This window comes from Phyllostomus discolor, chromosome 5 (assembly GCF_004126475.2).
Source record: "Phyllostomus discolor isolate MPI-MPIP mPhyDis1 chromosome 5, mPhyDis1.pri.v3, whole genome shotgun sequence".
NCBI classification, from domain to species: domain Eukaryota; kingdom Metazoa; phylum Chordata; class Mammalia; order Chiroptera; family Phyllostomidae; genus Phyllostomus; species Phyllostomus discolor.
Window position 1 is genome coordinate 169,444,654 of NC_040907.2, and position 17,585 is coordinate 169,462,238.

Below are 17,585 nucleotides of genomic sequence, written 5' to 3' on the forward strand. Positions count from 1 at the left end.
ACGAGACCTACGAATCCTACACTCAGCCATTGCCCCACATTGTCCGCTTCAAATTCAGCTCCTTCCACTTCCTGAACCGCTTCCCCTCTGTGTACCTGCGGTGTAAGATGGTGGTGTGCAGGGCCTATGACTCCTCCTCCCGCTGCCACAGAGGCTGCGTGGTGAGCTCAAAGAGGGACATGAGCTCCTACCAGGAGAAGGTGGATGTCACCCTGGGACCCATCCAGCTGCGGCCCCCTCATGCTGAGGAGAGCAGCCTGGGTAGGTGACCACCCTCCCAACCCAGTGCCCACAGGAGCCCAGGCCCATGACCCACAGGGACTTGTGGTGTTTCAGTCGGTCTTGTGTTCCACCGAGAACTAGGCATTTACTGTGAGTGTTGCATGCTGTGCCGTGCCCAGTAAGACAGAGTTCCTCTGCACCTGCCTCCTGCCTTCTCCCAGGGGCTCCTGGTCTAAGAGGGACCAACACGTGGAGTTTGGTCAAGAGAGATCTGAGCTGGGATGCAAACCCACCTGGCACCTCTGACCTCTGGGTTCTTAATCCTCATCTGTAAGACCAAACTGTTCAGACTTACCCCTTGGGACAGATGAGAGAGTTGCCTAAAATAATGTTAGGTAAACTGCCATGGCCTCTGCCTGGTACAGCCAATGAGCGTGATGAATGGTGGCTTTTGTTAAAGTTGTTATTGTCACCGGTATTAACAACTGTAATGAAAACATTATTACTCATGACGGTGACGAGAACCACCTGGAGTCCCAGGGACAGGAAGCCAGGGTGTGGGCAGGCCACGGGGTGCAGACAGGATGGGTGTGTTCTGACGGCTCCCAGGGGCTGACACTGGCCAAGCCATTTCATTGTCCTCACCTGGAGTGGGGACCACGTGTGCTGATCTGTTGTGAGTGTGGATGCGGAAGTGTCTGCAGAGTGAGTCCCAGGGTTTCAGGTGCAGGCCAGGGCAGGGTCATCAGAGGTGGTGGCTCCAGGGACAGGGGCAGTGTTGGGGTAGCAGTAGTCCTCACAAGCCATCCCCTGGGTGACACGGCTCCACCCCCTGGAGCATCTTTGACAGCTCTCTCTCCTCATGGCCCGTATTCGGGCCATCCCATGTTGGGCTGATTCTAGTCTCTTTCCTTACTTATTCATTCATTCCATGCATATTCACTGAAGGCCTACTATGTGCCAGGAGACAAATAACTAAAAACAGAAACAGGTAAAAATCCTCACCCCTAAAAAGCTTACCATTCCAAAGGGAGAGGAGAGTGCAGGGTACCTCTAAGGGGAGTCGGAGCTGTGGGGATGGTGTCAGGGTAGGGAGATGGGTGTGGTGGGATGACAAGGACCCTGCTCACTCCTCTCCTCTTCCCTTCTCTTCCAGGGGCACCACAGTAGCTGAAGGTCTGGATACCGCTTGCCCAGACAAATGGCTCTGCGATGTGATATCAGAGGAATGAAGGCTCAGGACAATACTCAGACCTGGGCCCCAAGAACACAGACAAACAAGCCAGAAACATGTGCCTTGAACATGGCACCCAGCAGCACCCCAACTCTGTTTACTCTGGCCCAGGCTTATGGTGGATGGGGGTGGGGAAGTCAGGGGCAGCTTTTCCTAAAACCAGGCTCAGTGCTGGGTGAGAATGTCAGGCCAGCAGCTGCTGCATCTAAAACCCTGCATGTGACTGTGTGCCAAAAACTCACAGGTGCAGAGCTTCCTCTAGAGAATTACTGTTCTGACCTTTTAGAAACTCACTTCTTAGCCCTGTAGTGTACATCTTAACCTCTCAATTTATAGGAGAAGCTGAATAAAGAATTGATTTCAAGCAAGTATCAGTTTGGTTATTGTTTGTAGTGACTCACCTAAGCACTAGATACCTTCAAACGAAGCTAAGTAGGGTGGGCTGTCCAAAGAAATGATTGACGTCACCGGCCTCTGCCCTTTGCTTTCCAGAACCTTCCTGAGAATGGATAAGTAAATTGTCTTCCTTTGTCCATGGCATGTTTGGTTCTGCCCAAAGCAGGGAATGCTTTTGTTTTGGTCAACAGAGTGGGACACCATGGTGGTGTGGCAGTTCGGAGTCTGGGCTTCAAAGGAACTTGCAAAGTTCCACTTACTCTCTTGGGTCCTGCAATGGTCCTGTGAACACCCTTGGGCTAACCTGCTGGATGAGGAAACCTGGCCCAGTCACTCCCATGGACCCAGCTGTTGGTTGTCAACCCCCAGGAGGAGCCACCTACCTGAAGCCAGTTGACTGCAGACACATGAGGACCTCCCAGCTGAGCCCAGCCTAAATTGCTGACCCACAGAATTACAAGCTAAATTAGTGATTATTGTTTTAAACCACTAAATTTGGGGGCCCTGTGGGAGAAGATGAAGAGGAGGAGCCTGCATCCTGGAGGGTAGGTGGGAGCCAAGAGCCAGGAGCTGCCTGAAATCAGGAAGCCTTAGCAGGTAGATCATACCTTGAGGACACCCAGCGTTCGGGTCCCAGAAGAAGACAGGGAGGAAAGGCACCCAGGCAGGCAGAGTGGCAAGAAAACAAGGACCACAACACTCAGCTTGCCATGGGCAATCAATAAACCTTCAATAATGGTGAGATGCTGGTTTTCCTGTATACTCTCTCCAGACACTGTCTCCTTCCAGGCAGTTGGCCTTTGTCGCCTCACTGGGATGGATGCCTCGTGACATGCAGGCCTGGTTCATCAGCAGTAGGTCTCCCGGGAATTCAGCCACAGAAAAAAGATTGCGGTTCGTTAAGCCGGTGATGGACCGTTCCACTTTCTTTGTGGGAAAGAATGGTTTCAGGTCTGAGGGCTGGTATGTTAAACATTTTTTGTTTTTTTCTGCCTTGAAAATTACATTCATTTTTATTTCTTGTCTCTTTGAGGTTTTTCTCTCTCTCTCCTCTTGCGTGTCGTCATCATAGTCATTGTCATCGTCATCCTCACCCTCATCTTCCCAGACGTTGTCTCTGGTCATTGGGCCCAGGGCCCCTGAGGACAGAACTGAAGCGTTCCTCGCCCTTAAAATGGAGGGTAGCTGCGGGTTACTTCTCAGGGCTCGAGCGAACTGCATGCGCTCCTTGTGCTTGCTGACGTCGTGCCGCTCTCGTCGCGGCATTTTCAGCTCTTCTGGGGGCACGACCACCCTGGCCTTCCATATTGCTTCTACAGGCCAGCAGGTGGAACAGGCTGAGGATTGTTGTTTTTTATATTCCACCACCTGTTTGTAGTCTGAAGACAGCAACTGGAGTTTCTTGAGCATCTTCCGTTCCTCCTCTTGCTTATAAGTCAGAAATTTTCTTGATGCTATGGTGTGAACCCCACCTAGACGCTGACAATGAGACGGGGGTTGTTAGAGTGTCCCCAGGACAGGAGCAGGGGGGGACCACAGGAAGAATTAGCTAATGGCACCTTCTCCCCTCATTGCTGAGTGTGTCTGAGCCCCTGTGTAGTGGGCAAGAGGGCGAGTCTTTGGAGTCAGGCAAACCTGGGATCCATTCCTGAACCTCCTTGCCTACTATGAACTTGAAAGAACGTCACTGACCCACAGAACCACTGTTTGCCTCTGGAAAACATCATCTACCAGAGCAACTAGTGCAAAGTAAGGGCTCAAGAAACGATGTCTTTGTCATTTGTTATCACTTACAGTCATATTCCTAATTGGGATGTTGAAAGAAGAGAGTATTTTACTATGCAAGCGTAAAAGCCACTAGCAGACTCAGCCACTTTGAGTCCTGTTTTGGAGACTTACATCTCTACTGCTGGTTGTTTGGGAACCTCTGGCTCCCCCTAGAGCAGGGTTCCAACCCAAGGCCCTCGGTTCACTATAAATTTATAAAATTGTAATTTACTTAAAACATTATGAGATTTCTTTTGTGATTACATGTTGTAATGTATTTAGTATGTGGCCCAAGACAGCTCTTCTTCCAGTGTGACCCAGAGACACCAAAAGGTTGGACACCCCTGTTCCAGGGTAACAGCCTGCCTTCAGTATGGCCTTGCTGTGCACAAACATCAGGACACTTACTAGGATCTCTTTCTCCAAAGGAGAGTATTTCCCGAGGGCCATGCGTGGGTCTGATTGGCAGAATTGGATCCATGTCCTGGAAGGCAAAGAGACAGGTGCATGGGAACTCTGGAGAGGGTCTACCTAGGTCCCCCTTTGGGAATGGGAGCCCTTACAAAGAGTAATTCTCCATTAATCAGGCCAGGGCCACAGTGACCCAGGTATCTGCAGGCTCAGGGTGGGCTCCTCCATTTGGCCTTGGTCTGAGATGGATGGGAAGGAATGGACAGGAAACACAGCTACACTCACCCCAAAAGTGAAGTGGAACATCGATCCCCTTGGCAACACAGGGAGTCTTTACCCTGAGAAGAATCACCCGTGTTTAGTGTTCTGGCTGGTACTCCATTCTTGCTTGGCTTCCCCTCTGCAGCCTTCCTTTCTTGGGCCCCTGGATCTCCAGGCCTCTGTTTTCCAGTCTTCTGGCAGCCATTCTCCCACTCTCTGATCATACTCTGGCAATAGGCTAGAATGGGAGGTGTCAATGACTGGAGTTAATCTTTCTCAGACAGTTTCATGGGAAATGAAGGGTCAGTCACTACCCCTTCTTGCATCATAACTGGTCCACTTGGGAGCTATTGTGAGGTCTGAGTTCAGGCATCGAAGTATCCCCTAGGGTCAAGTTGGTGTGTAGAGGAAGGAAGTTGCCACAGAGATGATCTGACCATGTCATTGTTACTTGCAAGCCACGAAAGACCACTTGGTTCTTTTGGGATGAAGGCTCAGTCAGCTCAAATCTGTCTCTCTGGTATGGCATCACCTCTCCAATCTTAGTTTCTCATGGTCCATTCTGGGCCACTATCCATGCTTCTTGAAATGATCTTCTAGGCTGCCATTCCTACTTCCCTCATGTCTCAGATACCTCTCTCCTTTTTGGCAACTTGCTTGTCTTTCAGAAGCCAGCTACTCCCCTGAGCAGTGAGCCTGAGCTTTGATGGTTCCAGCCTGGTCTTGCCCACAAGGTTACATTTGGGGCTGAAGGGAGGGAGAAGGATGGAGAGCAGGCAGTGCCTCCTATGCCAGGACCCCAGGGTTAACAGCAATTAGTGAGACATGCCCAAGAGGAAGTGAGTCCCAGAAGAAAGGACTTGGGTGAGGTCACAGCATGAGATCTGGCTCTCTTATGCTTGGTGAGTCCCTCCCCTCTTGACCTTGGAAGATCTGGGCTTGAACTGATCACCCTACTGAGCAAGTGACCTCTCCACTAACTCCTGGAGGACAAGCCAGGCAGGCAGGAGGCATGGGCCTTCCACACACAGGACACAGCAAAGGGGGAGAGTCTGGGAGAGCCTGGTGTGCTCAGGACACTGGAAGCAGCTTGGGTTTGCTGGAGGAATGGGGTGGGGGACGTGATGGGGGAAGAAGCCAGGAAAAGGAACAGGCAAAGATTGGAAGAGCCTGAGGCCACACTGAAGAGTTGGCTCTTTTTCACTGGGAGCATGAGGCTGGCCTAATACCTCCCCTTGAATGAGGTGGCATGCTCAGCAGTTTAATTTTTAAAAACTTTATTGAGATTACCATAAAATTCAGCTGTTTTAGACATGAACTTCAATGATTTTTAGTAAATTTACCAAGTCATGCCACTGCCTCCACTAATCAATTGTGGACCATTTCCACCACCCCCCAAAAATCCCTTTGTGCCTCTTTACAGTTAACCTGCTGACAACTGCCTGTCTTACAGTCTACTTTCTGCCTCTACCTATTTGCCTTCAAATGTCTTCATATTAAAATGAAAAGGCAGAAAACTGAACTTGAACAACCATAAAATTCAGAAGTATTTAATTAAAAATTAAAAAATTAAAAAAAAGAGAAAGAAAAAATAAAATTATCCTTCCTTTCTAGCTTTAAATTACCCCTTCCTCCTTGACTTTCTGCTGTGGGGTCAGTTGGGTATTTTGTTGTCCCTCTTTCACTGCTGGAGGTACCACACTAGGTCCAAGCCTAAGGCACCTGCCCTCTTCCCTTGAAACCGGAAGTACATGCCTGAGCTTGTAGCTGGACTAATGCATGAGCTCACTGGGCTTAATGGCTTCCCTGGAGAGTCGGGGCAAAGATCTGCCTAATTTCCCATAGGCTAACACACGAGTGATTGAGCCATTCTGAGACTCCATCAGATTATGGTGGGGCTGTGTGGCCTGTGGTTTCCCTTATATTTAGGTAACAGCCTCCTGTATTAGTCTAGCATGGAGACAGTGCTAGGCAAATGTAGCTGCAGTTCTGCTGGTTCCACTACAACCAGACAAAGTGGTAGACAAGGGGAGGGGCAGCCTTCCTGTGTTTGGAATGCTCCTGCCTGCCTGTCAGTCCTTGTGAAATCTGGATGCAAATAAAGCAGGAGAAAAGACCCTTCCACCTGGAGCCACTCCAAGTCAAGATTGTAGGGTTGAAGGGTTACTCTCCCTCCCGTGATGGGGAATGGTAAGAATAGGCAGGGGCCAGCCTCCATTCTTGACTTGCTGTGCCCCTTGCCCAAGGGCATGTTTGATTCAGCTTTGTCTCCTATCGGGGTTGCTACATGCCCCATCTGAGAAGTAAACCACTGAAAAGAGAGTGTGGAGGGACAGAAATTGGCTTTCTGGGAGGTGCACTCCACCTAGCTGACCAAAGGCTTACAGGGGTCCGTCTGCCTTCAGAGAATTAAAGATAAAGGGCTGGAAAGGAGTTGCTCAAGTCCATGTGGGCTGGTGGCAAATCTGAGCCCTTGGAGCAAGGTGGAGCCGTCAATAAGAGAGGCCACGCCTGGCGTATTCACGCCTGGCATATTTAGTGACAGGATGAGACTGGCATTTGACTGGTGTGTGAACAAACTTATCACTCTTTTCCCTGACTGCCCATCCCACCCCTCCTACTGGTCTGGATGAATATTTCTTCTTTAGCTCCTAGGTTGTCAGACTTCCCTACAGTTCAATTGTCTGTCAGTTCTGGTTGTTTTTTAAAATTTGTTGCTGCCCTCTTTTGGTTGTGTAAGGAGGCACAGTGTATCTACCTATGCCTCCAGCTTGGCAGGGAAAAAAAAGAGTAATTAAAAAAAAAGAGGTAGCATTGGTTGGTTAATCACATTATATAAGTGTCAGGTCTGGGAGATTATAATTCAATATCCATATACGCTATTATGTGCTAATTTTCTTTTTTCTTATTTTATTTTATTTTAATCATTGTTCTAATACAGTTTTCTCCTTTTTACTCCCAGTCCAGCCCCCCTCCCACCCCCCCCCCCCACTTCCCTCCCATTACCACCGTCCCCCTAGTTTTTGACCATGTGTCCTTTAAGTTTGTTCCCTTGAACCCTACCCAATGTCCCCTGAAATTCCTTCCCCTCTCCCCTCTGGTCACTGTCAGCCTGTTCTCTATTTCAGTGTCTTTGACTATATTTTGCTTGTTTCTTTGTTTTGTTGTTTAGGTTCCTGTTAAAGGTGAGATCATATGGTATTTGTCTTTCAGTGCCTGGCTTATTTCGCTTAGCATAATGTTTTCCAGCTCCATCCATGCTGTCACAAGGGTAGGAGCTCCTTCTTCCTTTCTGCTGCATAGAATTCCATTGTGTAAATGTACCATAGTTTTTTGATCCATTCATTTATTGATGGGTATCTAGGTTGCTTCCAGCACCTAGCTATTGTAAACTGTGCTGCTATGAACATCGGGATGCATAGGTTCTTTTGAATTGGTGTTTTAGTATTCTTAGGATATAGTCCCAGCAGTGGAATTGCTGTGTCAAAAGGCAGATCCATTTTTAGTTTTCTGAGGAAGTTTCATATTGTTTTCCATAGTGGTTGTACCAGTCTGCAGTCCCACCAGCAGTGCACTAGGGTCCCCTTTTCTCCACAACCTCTCCAACACTTGTTGTTTGTTGCTTTGTTTATAATGGCCATCCTGACTGGTGTGAAGTGGTATCTCATTGTGGTTTTAATTTGCATCTCTCTGATAGCTAGCGATATTGAACATCGTTTCGTGTGTCTTTGGATTTTCTGTATGTCCTCCTTGGAGAAGTGTCTGTTCAAGTCCTTTGCCCACTTTTTAATTGGATTCCTTGTCTTCTTAGAGTGTAGTTGTGTAAGTTCTTTATATATTTTGGAGATTAAACCCTTGTCTCAGGTATCATTGGCAAATATGTTTTCCCATACAGTTGGTTCTCTTTCTATTTTGATACTGTTTTCTTTAGCTGTGCAGAAGCTTTTAATTTTGATGAGGTCCCATTTGTTTATTCTTTCCTTTATGTCCCTTGCTCTAGGGAACAAGTCAGTAAAAAAGTTTCTTCGTGAAATATCTGAGATTTTCCTACCTACATTCTCCTCTAGGACTTTAGTGGTGTCACGGTTTATATTTAAGTCTTTTATCCACCTTGAATTTATTTTTGTATATGGTTTAAGTTGGTGTTCAAATTTCATTTTTTTTGCACGTGGCTGTCCAGTTCTCCCAACACCATCTGTTGAAGAGGCTATTTTTACTCCATTTTATGTTGCTTCCTCCTTTGTCAAATATTAATTAACCATAGAGACTTGGGTTCATTTCTGGGCTCTCTGTTCTGTTCTGTTGGTCTATGTGCCTGTTTTTATGCCAGTACCAGGCTGTTTTGATTACAGTGGCCTTGTAGTATAGTTTAGTGTCAGGTATTGTGATCCCTCCTACTTTACTCTTCTTTCTCAAAATTGCAGCAGGTATTTGGGGTCGTTTATGATTCCATATCAATTTTTGAAGTGTTTGTTCTATGTCTGTGAAATATGCCATTGGCACTTTAATAGGAATTGCATTGAATGTGTACATTGCTTTGGGTAGTATGGACATTTTGATGATATTAATTCTTCCAATCCATGAACATGGTATATGTTTCCATTTGTTTGTGTCTTCCTTGATTTCTTTCCTGAGTGTTATGTAGTTTTCTGAATACAGGTCTTTTACCTCTTTGGTTAGGTTTATTCCTATATATTTTATTTTTCTTTTTGCTATTTCAAATGGGATTTTTCTTTGATCTCTGCTTCTGAGTTTCATTGTTGGTGTACAGAAATGTCTTTGATTTCTGGATATTGACTTTGTATCCTGCTGTTTTACCAAATTCATTGATTAGGTCAAGCAGTTTTTTGGTGGAGTCTATAGGATTTTCTATGTATACTATCATGTCATCTGCAAACAGTGACAGTTTTGTTTCCTCCTTTCTGATTTGGATGTCTTTTATTTCTTTTTCCTGTCTGATCACTGTGGCTAAAACTTCCAGTACTATATTGAATAGAAGTGGTGAAAGTGGACAGCCTTGTCTTGTTCCTGATCTTAGTGGAAAAGATTTTAATTTTTGCCCATTGAGAATGATGTTGGCTGTAGGTCTCTCATATATGGCCTTTATTATGTTGAGGAATGCTCTCTCTATTCCCACTTTGCTGAGTGTTTTTATCATGAATGGGTGCTGTACCTTATCAAATGCTTTTTCTGCATCAATTGATATGATCATGTGGTTTTTGTCTTTGCTTTTGTTTATGTGATGTATTACATTTACTGATTTGTGAATATTGAACCATCCTTGCATCCCTGGAATGAATCCCACTTAGTCATGGTGTATGATCTTTTTAATGTATTGTTGGATATGGTTTGCCAGTATTTTGTTGAGGATTTTAGCGTCAATGTTCATCAGTGATATTGGCCTGAAGTTTTCTTTCTTTGTTGTGTCTTTATGTGGTTTTGGAATTAGGATAATGTTGGCCTCATAAAAAGAGAAAAAATATGAAACACTTCACAAATTTGCGTGTCAACTTTGTGCAGGGGCCATGCTAATCTTCTCTGTATTGTTCCAATTTTAGTATATGTGCTGCCGAAGCGAGCACATATGTGCTAATTTTCAATGTAAAAAATTGTACTGGTTCAGAGTCCTGGCACTCAGATGTGAGAAGTGTGAATTCTTTGCTACAACAGGCTTAAGGTGCAGGCAGGGGTGGTCCAGCAGGTCTGGGATATTAGACAATGAAGGTAGGACAAGGCTTAGCTCCTCTCTATGCAAATACTGCTGTCATCTCTTTTGGGCCGAGTCCAGTGCAAATGATTCTCCATTGTCTTTTCAGTGGTCATGATTTAGGATGCTACATAGGTCAGTGTTAAATGCTATTTAGGTTGAAATTTAAGATGAAGTCTCTGATTCTGTGGTCGCATTGTCCATCTTTCCTTCCTTTGACTTTCTCAGTCTAAGTCACATGAAGTTTGGATCACAGTCCTTTCAGGCAGAACATGGGGGGTTCCTCTGAGGACTTTCCCTCTGGTGACTTCCTCTGCATGGTTGTTAAATACCCCATAGCTCTAACGTTCATTCAGGACTTTCTTGCCTTTCTCCTGCAGTCATTTAGGCAAGTGGCCTCTTGCTGTGCTTTGCTGTGTGCAGATGAGGTTTGCTTGAGAAGGAGTGTAATTTAGAAGAGACTAATTGAAACCTAAGTACATTTGTAACTATAGACCATGGCTTTAAGATATCCTAAGCTTAGGCAACTAGTATGATGATTAAGCATGGAGAAATAATAAAAGAAACATACATTAGATGTAAAAGCCGCCAAAACATGACCACGGCATTCTTCTCCTTTAGGAAGTTTGTATTTATGATTTATTTTTAAAACAAATTTCTCCATGAATGATATACTTATCTGAACTATGACATCATGTGGCAATTATTGGAGGGAAATATTCCACTATTCTAAAAGATATGGGAGCAGGAAAGAATGTTTGCTCTCCAAGGGGGTGGTGGTCTCCAAACTTTCACAACTTATCCCATTGGCTTTTGTTTTGTGAACTGCAGCAAATTCCTTTCCAAATTTGGAAAGGTCAGTTATAGTTTCAAGGACATTGGTTTTAGGCACATTAAAGCAATGTGAGGTGTTTTAAGTGCCCGGGGAAAATAAAGAGTGACTTGACCCGGCTGTGGCTTCTAGCCAGACTTGGAGTAGTTCACATGCCAGGTCTTGTCCAGGTTCTCAGGTGCAGAGACAGTGGCTGCAGTCACCCCCTTCCATGGCTCCTGGGGACATCGTGCCGTCGACAAGGAGTAAGAGGACTGTTGTTCTGCGATGTCAGTTGATCCGATCCTGCAAATGCCTCCCAGGGAATTTCTACAACTCTGAGCCATCTTTTAAATTCTGGACTTTGGAATAAAATGTAGCATGGATATTGTAAAATGATATGGAGCATGACAGGGTAGATAGAGGTCAGTTCAAGCCAAAGTAAATCGCCACAGGGACACTTGGGCTACAGAGTTTTGTTTTATCCTGTCAAGACTTGATACATTATGCTTCAGAATCAATCACTCTTATCATTCTTAAGACCTATACCTATTCCTCCCTAATGTTTAATTAAGATATAGCAATCCAGGAAGTAAGAATAAAAGATTATCTGTTTTACAGACCAAATCCAAAGACAAAAGATAGCTTTTAAAAAAGGTGATTAACTGGAAGTGCAGATAAGAAAAACAAGCAATTTCTGTCCTCAAACTAGGTACTTGGCACACCAGCAGTGGACACTCACCTTTGTTGGTAATGACCTAAGACCCTTAATAAGTCAGAGCCCTGGGTACAGCAACAGTGACCCATACAAACGAAAGAGAAGGAAGAGAAGAAGCTCAGGTGTCTTCGTTTTGAGAAGAAATGTATTGCTCCTCAGTGAAGGGGTTCATCATGGGTTCAAGTGTCAGCTCTACCACTTCTGATGTGTGGAAGCTCTGATGATGAAGTCAAAGTGAGAAGGTGGCGAAGAAATGATGGGAAAACTGTATTAGAATCAAATTACAAAGAGAGAGAAATGCTGCAAAGAGAGAGTCTACTCTTCCCCACCACACACACACACACACACACACACACACACAGAAGTCACAAATATAAGTGATTTTGCATTTAGAGAGTCTTTGCTTCCAGGAAGGCCCCTGTGTCAATCCACGGGGAGGACCCACAGCAGCTGCCAGAGACTGGTTCCCCTCCTCCTCCTTCTCAGGAGGTCCGTTGAAGGGAGTTTGACAAAGGAACCCCTGTACTGAGGGCAAGTTTCACTGATTTGCACAAGGTCACAGTATGTAAAGTTAGAAAAAGCAAAACAAAACAAAAAACCACCAATCTCAATATGATCGGAGCTTAGATTCCCCAGGAAATGGTGTGGCGACTGAACGATGCAAATCGGGCTGATAAGGAGATTAAAATTGAATATAAATGATGGAAACTCGCCCAGGAAAACACTGAGAGGCAAGGGTTTAGCTGTGCCCAGTGCCACTACCCTCCAATGGCAGGTCTGGTCTGAATCAAGGACCACCACCAAGGTCAACAATGAAAACAACTCATATTGACTGGACATTCATTGGTAATGAATGTCCAATCAATATGAGCCATTATTGTTAGCCTTGTTAACCTATTGTTAAGGTGTGTGTAGCTATGAGCTACATTTAAATATGTATATATATTTCAAATGATGCAAAAGTTCTAGGAGGCATCTGCTTCCGAAACACACCAGACGGAGAGTTTTAGTCTGCTGCCCTGGTCAGCTGGGTAATATTTGAAATACCGACATCCTGGTACAGGGCCACCACAGAGATGACCAATCTAGTCCCTGTGTTTGCATTTTATGTTGGGGAGGTCTGGGCTCAGGAAAGGAGGTGGAGTTCCAAAGGGTTGTACGGGGTACTGGGGGGCTCATTACCCACCAGTAAGATAGATCTGCCATCTTTTTACAATGGCACAATGACAGTGGTCTAGGCTGCTGAACACCAGCCCTGCTGGTAGGCCTCAATCCTGAATCACCATGGGCTCGTAAGGAAACTTCACCAGTTGTCACCATTATCTTGGGGGAGGAGTCTTCCATACCTTTCATGAAATGCAGGGAGTACCCTCCTCCTCCTCTCTCCTCCCCTCTACAATGATCTCTTCCTGCCTGGAAATGCAATGTGTCCTCTACCTGGAAGCATCTCTACTGCTTTCCCTGGGTTTTCAAATGTCTGTATGAACTGCCGGTCTTTTCCACAAACTGAGTTTCTTTAAGGGCTCAAGCTTCTCTCCAGGCCGTGAGAGGACGGCATGCACCGCTGGTTTCTGTCTGCAGGTCAGACTTGTGAGAATCATGAGAGTTATCATCTGAGGTCACTGCTGACTTAGGTGCTTCAGACGAACCCACAACAGTGGTTTTCAGAAAACATGCCTGGCCCATTCTCCATGGGAACATTTCTGTGCTTGGCCAGTCTGATTCTGAAGCCCTCGCAAGTTAGGAGTTTAAAATATTTAGTCAGAGATATTCCTAGCATGAGTTGTTTGTTGGGTGGTTTATGTGACCAAGGAAATACCTTTATATGAAGACTCTGGGATGGTTTTCCAGAAGAGGGGCCTGGCCTGCCCCTCCCATGCCCCACCCTACCAGGGAGCAGTCTTTCACCAGGCAGAATTTTGTCTTCCAGGAGCTGCCCCTGTGGCGTGGGGCCACCTGCCAGCTTTGTCTCTCAACAATCACATCATATATGTGCTAGGAGGCCAGTAATAATAGGTTTTCTTGACGACACGGGTTTCAATTTTGTTTTTATCGTGCCTGACAAAATACAGTTATCCCATGGTTCCTTAATTATGCTATTTTAATAAAATAAATTAATTGAAAAAAGTCATGCTTTTATCACTAGAGGATTAAATATTTAACTTTTTATTGTTTTTTAATTAACAGATGCCATGCTATCCCATTATATAGTTGGCCTGGGAAGCAGGGGTAATATCTGTTTCACAGGCCACGTGTTCTGCAAGGGTCTGGTTAAGCGCTGGGTTGGTGGAGCCAGGTGGCAATGACCACCACATGTACAACAGCATCTACCCAAGTTACAGACCTGAAGTTGAGGATAATCCCAGAAATTACAATAAATGCATAACACAACTTAGGGAAACACAGGACCCACTTGTCTCGTGTGTCTTTTGAAGGACACAGAGACACAGAACAGCCAGCCTGAGTTCTCACCATACGGCTTCAATCTCTCACCGTACAGCTTTGACTTCTCACCAGCTGACCTTGGGCATGAGAGTCCGTCTTTCCATGTCTCAGATCCCCTGTCTATGAAATGGACATACAACTTACTGTCCTAACTCCCGGAAGTATCAAAAGAATTAAAATGAAATAACGAATGTGAAACACTCAGTGATAATTAAGTTCGAGGCAAATATCAGGAGCTGTCTATTATTTTACTTTATTCCTCTTATTTAGGCTTCATTTAACTAAACTGCAGAGTCTGCCGAAGGCAGAATGGGGGTTCCAAGGAGAGACTGAGTCATAGAAAAGCAAACAGAGGATTCACTTTTGGCCTGTAAATATTGCACCAGCTTTGGTTACTTTTGTCTATGGAACGCCCTCTCTCCCTTTATGCCCACCTGCTTCCTGCCTTGGCTGAATTTGACTGAATCTCTGGTCAACGTCAGTGAGACCATTAGAAAAGCCCAAAAACTCTATTAGGAGGACATCTATTGAGAAAGAATAAACTTGCTTGTGAAATTTATAGATCTCTTAGAGACACGTAATTTTACCGAATCCTCCCAAGAACCCTCTAGGTTGAGCATTATCTCACCTCAGGTGGTCTTATCTCACCTTTTCAGATGAGGAAACCAAGGCTCAGAGGAGCTAAGTGCATTACCCAAAATTACAGGGGAGGAATCAAGACCCAGGTGCTCTGAGCTGAAGTCATAGCCCTCAGCCCTCCTACCCATGATCCAACTCGTCCATCATGAGCAGACGTGGACCTGGCTGACCTTGGGTGTCCCACACACAGGAGAAGCCCAGAGACCATCCCTGCAGGACACGGTGACTGACACATTGGATTCACCCAGCTTGCAGAGCGGTGTTAATGAGAGAATAGATTGAGTATTCCTTTGGAAAAATCCTTCCTTCCAAACCCTTTTCACAATCCAGGGCTCTCTAAGTCTATGAACACTTCCTGTCCACTCCACTAGTTCATTCAGCCACGTAGAGTTAGACACATGCTCCAGAAGGGGTGTTGACTGTTGTATCCTAAGGCTCAGAGCAGAGGAGAGGTCTCTGAAGTCATGGGATCATTTGTTGCTATAAGTCAATTTTCTGAGTAGAGATAAAATGCCTGTTAGGGCAGCAGTAATTTGAAGAGCATCAGGTATAAATGAGTGCTTCCAAGTTCAATTCCACAAATATCTAAATACAAGGCATCACACTAAATAAGCAATATGATAAGTAGGACCAGAAATGATATAAAGAGAAGCCCTTCCCTCAAAGAGTTTACAAGCTAATAGGAAAAACACGACAAAAAGTACTATGAACTACAAGTAAGACAGAATGTATTAAGACTTATAAGAGAGGTATCAAGTGGGTGCTGTGGGAATTAGAGAACGTATTTCAGGAATAAGGGAAAACTTCTAGAAAGCAGGAGAGGCAGGCATGGACACTGAGAGATGAGTGGATTTCGGCAGCTTCTTCCTCTGGGCACTACCATATGCCAAAGGAAATGATGCCTTTGGTGAAATCCAGGGCTCCTGGGACCACGGGGTCCCACCCGCCCAGCCAGGGGCCAGCACACGATTTGTCTCATCTGCCCTCTGATCGCACCTTCCGACTCTTCAATGGAATGGTTCTAGGCGGTGGAATCACCTCTCCCCCATAGCAAATGCACACAAAATGCCGAAGCAAGGGAACTGTCCCCTGCTCTGAGTGCCAGGCAATCCAAGCCCGAAAAGAGCATCAGGTTGCAGAGCCCGCCCCACATGGGAGCCTGGAGGGGATATAAAGCTGAAACCGAGGATTCTGCAGTAGCTGGAAGCCTTCCCAACATGGGCTGCCCAGCCCTCCTCCTCGGGCTGCTGCTCTTCCCGGTGGCCACTCCACATGAAGCAGGTACCGCGGTCGATGCCCCTGGGCCATTTTGCTCATGCCTGGTTCCAAGCTTGAAAGGGAAAGTGTGGGTATTTCCACAGCCCACCAGCCAACTGGGGGGAAACTTAACACGCAATCCCGACAGATGGAGCTTTTCTACCCATTAACTGAGATGCTGCTGGCATGGTCCCTGAATGCGTCATCGTGATGGATGTGGGGGAGTTGGGTCAAGTGTTTTCTGTAAGATTCACTTTTTGTGAACAAGACACTAGCCCATTCATTGCTCTTTAAGCAAGACTCTGTTTTTAGGGTTCTGGAGAGATGGATAAAGAAGGAATGCTTGGATGTAGGATAATTAGGGGTTTTGAAAATGTTCTTCGGCCTGTATATTGGTATGTAGCAGTGGAGGTGTTGAATGGCTGTCAGGATTTCCTTCTTTTGTTGCTGACGGGAGTTGAACAAGGTACCATAATAGAATATCTTAGCCTGAAATAATTGATATGACGTAAAATTACTTGGACTTGATTCATGAAGACTTTTAATCTGAAAATCTATACCCTTCTTTTAAAAAATCAGTTTGATATTCTTAGTCTTAATCTGTACTGTACCTCTAGTCCTCTTAAGGGAATTTTCATTTAATTTAGAACTACACTAATTTAGACTATCCACATAAGTTCAATTATTTTTACCATTATTTTGCAACTTTGGAGACAAATATTGAAGTCCTCTGTTACTTAGTTCTCCTAGTTACACTAATAAACAGAAATTTGGAAATACTCTTGAACAATACATAACTTGAATATAATGTTTATTCACTATAAAGAAAAAGCTAACTCAACACCCACAGAATAATGTTTGGTTGTAAATTTTACACTCAAATTCTTTTTTTGTTCTTCAAGTAATTGAATAGATATGTTTATGCCAGTTACCTACTCAAACTTATTTGTTAAAACATACTGAGGTGTTAAGAAGGATTTAAGCGATCTCTTGAACCCTTTGGGATCTGGGGCCTGGTTTTTCATTTATATGTCCAGTGGTGTGTGAGTCTGGAAATACGGCTTTAGGGCTACAAAAGTCTGCATAATTCAAGCCCTAACTCCATATTTTCTGACCATGTGCATTTGGGCAAGTTTTTAATTTCTCCATTGCTGTTTCCTCTCCCATATAAAGGAGATAATTCACTGGACTGTTGGGGAGTTTTAATGAAATGATGTTAAATTACTTGGAGGAATTATCTACAAACTAGATTACTAGAAAATGCTAAATCAATGTTAACTGTTATTATAGATGCTATAAATTCTAAACTGTGTATCTGAAACCAAGAAAAAAGGAAAATACAGATGGTCAGATTCAGATTATAATATTTATCATAATGCATCCATTCCCCAAGGAACCAAGGTATTTTCCTCTTTCAATATTTCAGTAATAGGTTTCAAGCAATAGATTTAATATTTTTAGTGTATCTAGCAGGAAAAGAGTTCTTTTTTCCCAGCATATCAGTGCTATGCAAGTAGGTACTCTGAAGAGTTATGAACTATACCAAGTGGAAAAAGGACAGGGCTTTCTGGAGCATTACATTTTTCAAATTTTTGAGGGAATTCAAAATGCAAGTTCATCATATTGGTTCCAGCGTGGCAAAGATGATGCTGGTTTTGATGGCCCTGAGAGTAACAAAGTACGGGCTTTGGGAATGCGGTTATATGCTTGGTTAATA

The 17,585-nt window shown here is 44.7% G+C and overlaps 2 protein-coding genes and 1 non-coding gene across 3 annotated transcripts in view; 1 reads left to right on the forward strand and 2 right to left on the reverse strand.

Moving 5' to 3' along the window:
* The window catches only part of DMBT1 (deleted in malignant brain tumors 1), a 313,958-nt gene that overhangs the window by 218,710 nt on the left and 77,663 nt on the right, over positions 1-17,585 (forward strand). The gene's annotated exons all lie outside the window — the stretch shown is intronic.
* Positions 2,582-4,336, reverse strand: C5H10orf120 (chromosome 5 C10orf120 homolog). The gene is made up of 3 exons (XM_036025095.1): positions 4,316-4,336; positions 4,028-4,150; positions 2,582-3,331 (listed from the first exon to the last, which is right to left on the reverse strand). The coding sequence occupies exons 1-3, from the start codon at positions 4,334-4,336 to the stop codon at positions 2,582-2,584; spliced, it is 894 nt and encodes a 297-aa protein (XP_035880988.1).
* On the reverse strand, positions 9,767-9,873 carry LOC114498192. Its single transcript, XR_003684640.1, has one exon. It is a non-coding gene; the product is annotated as a U6 spliceosomal RNA (small nuclear RNA).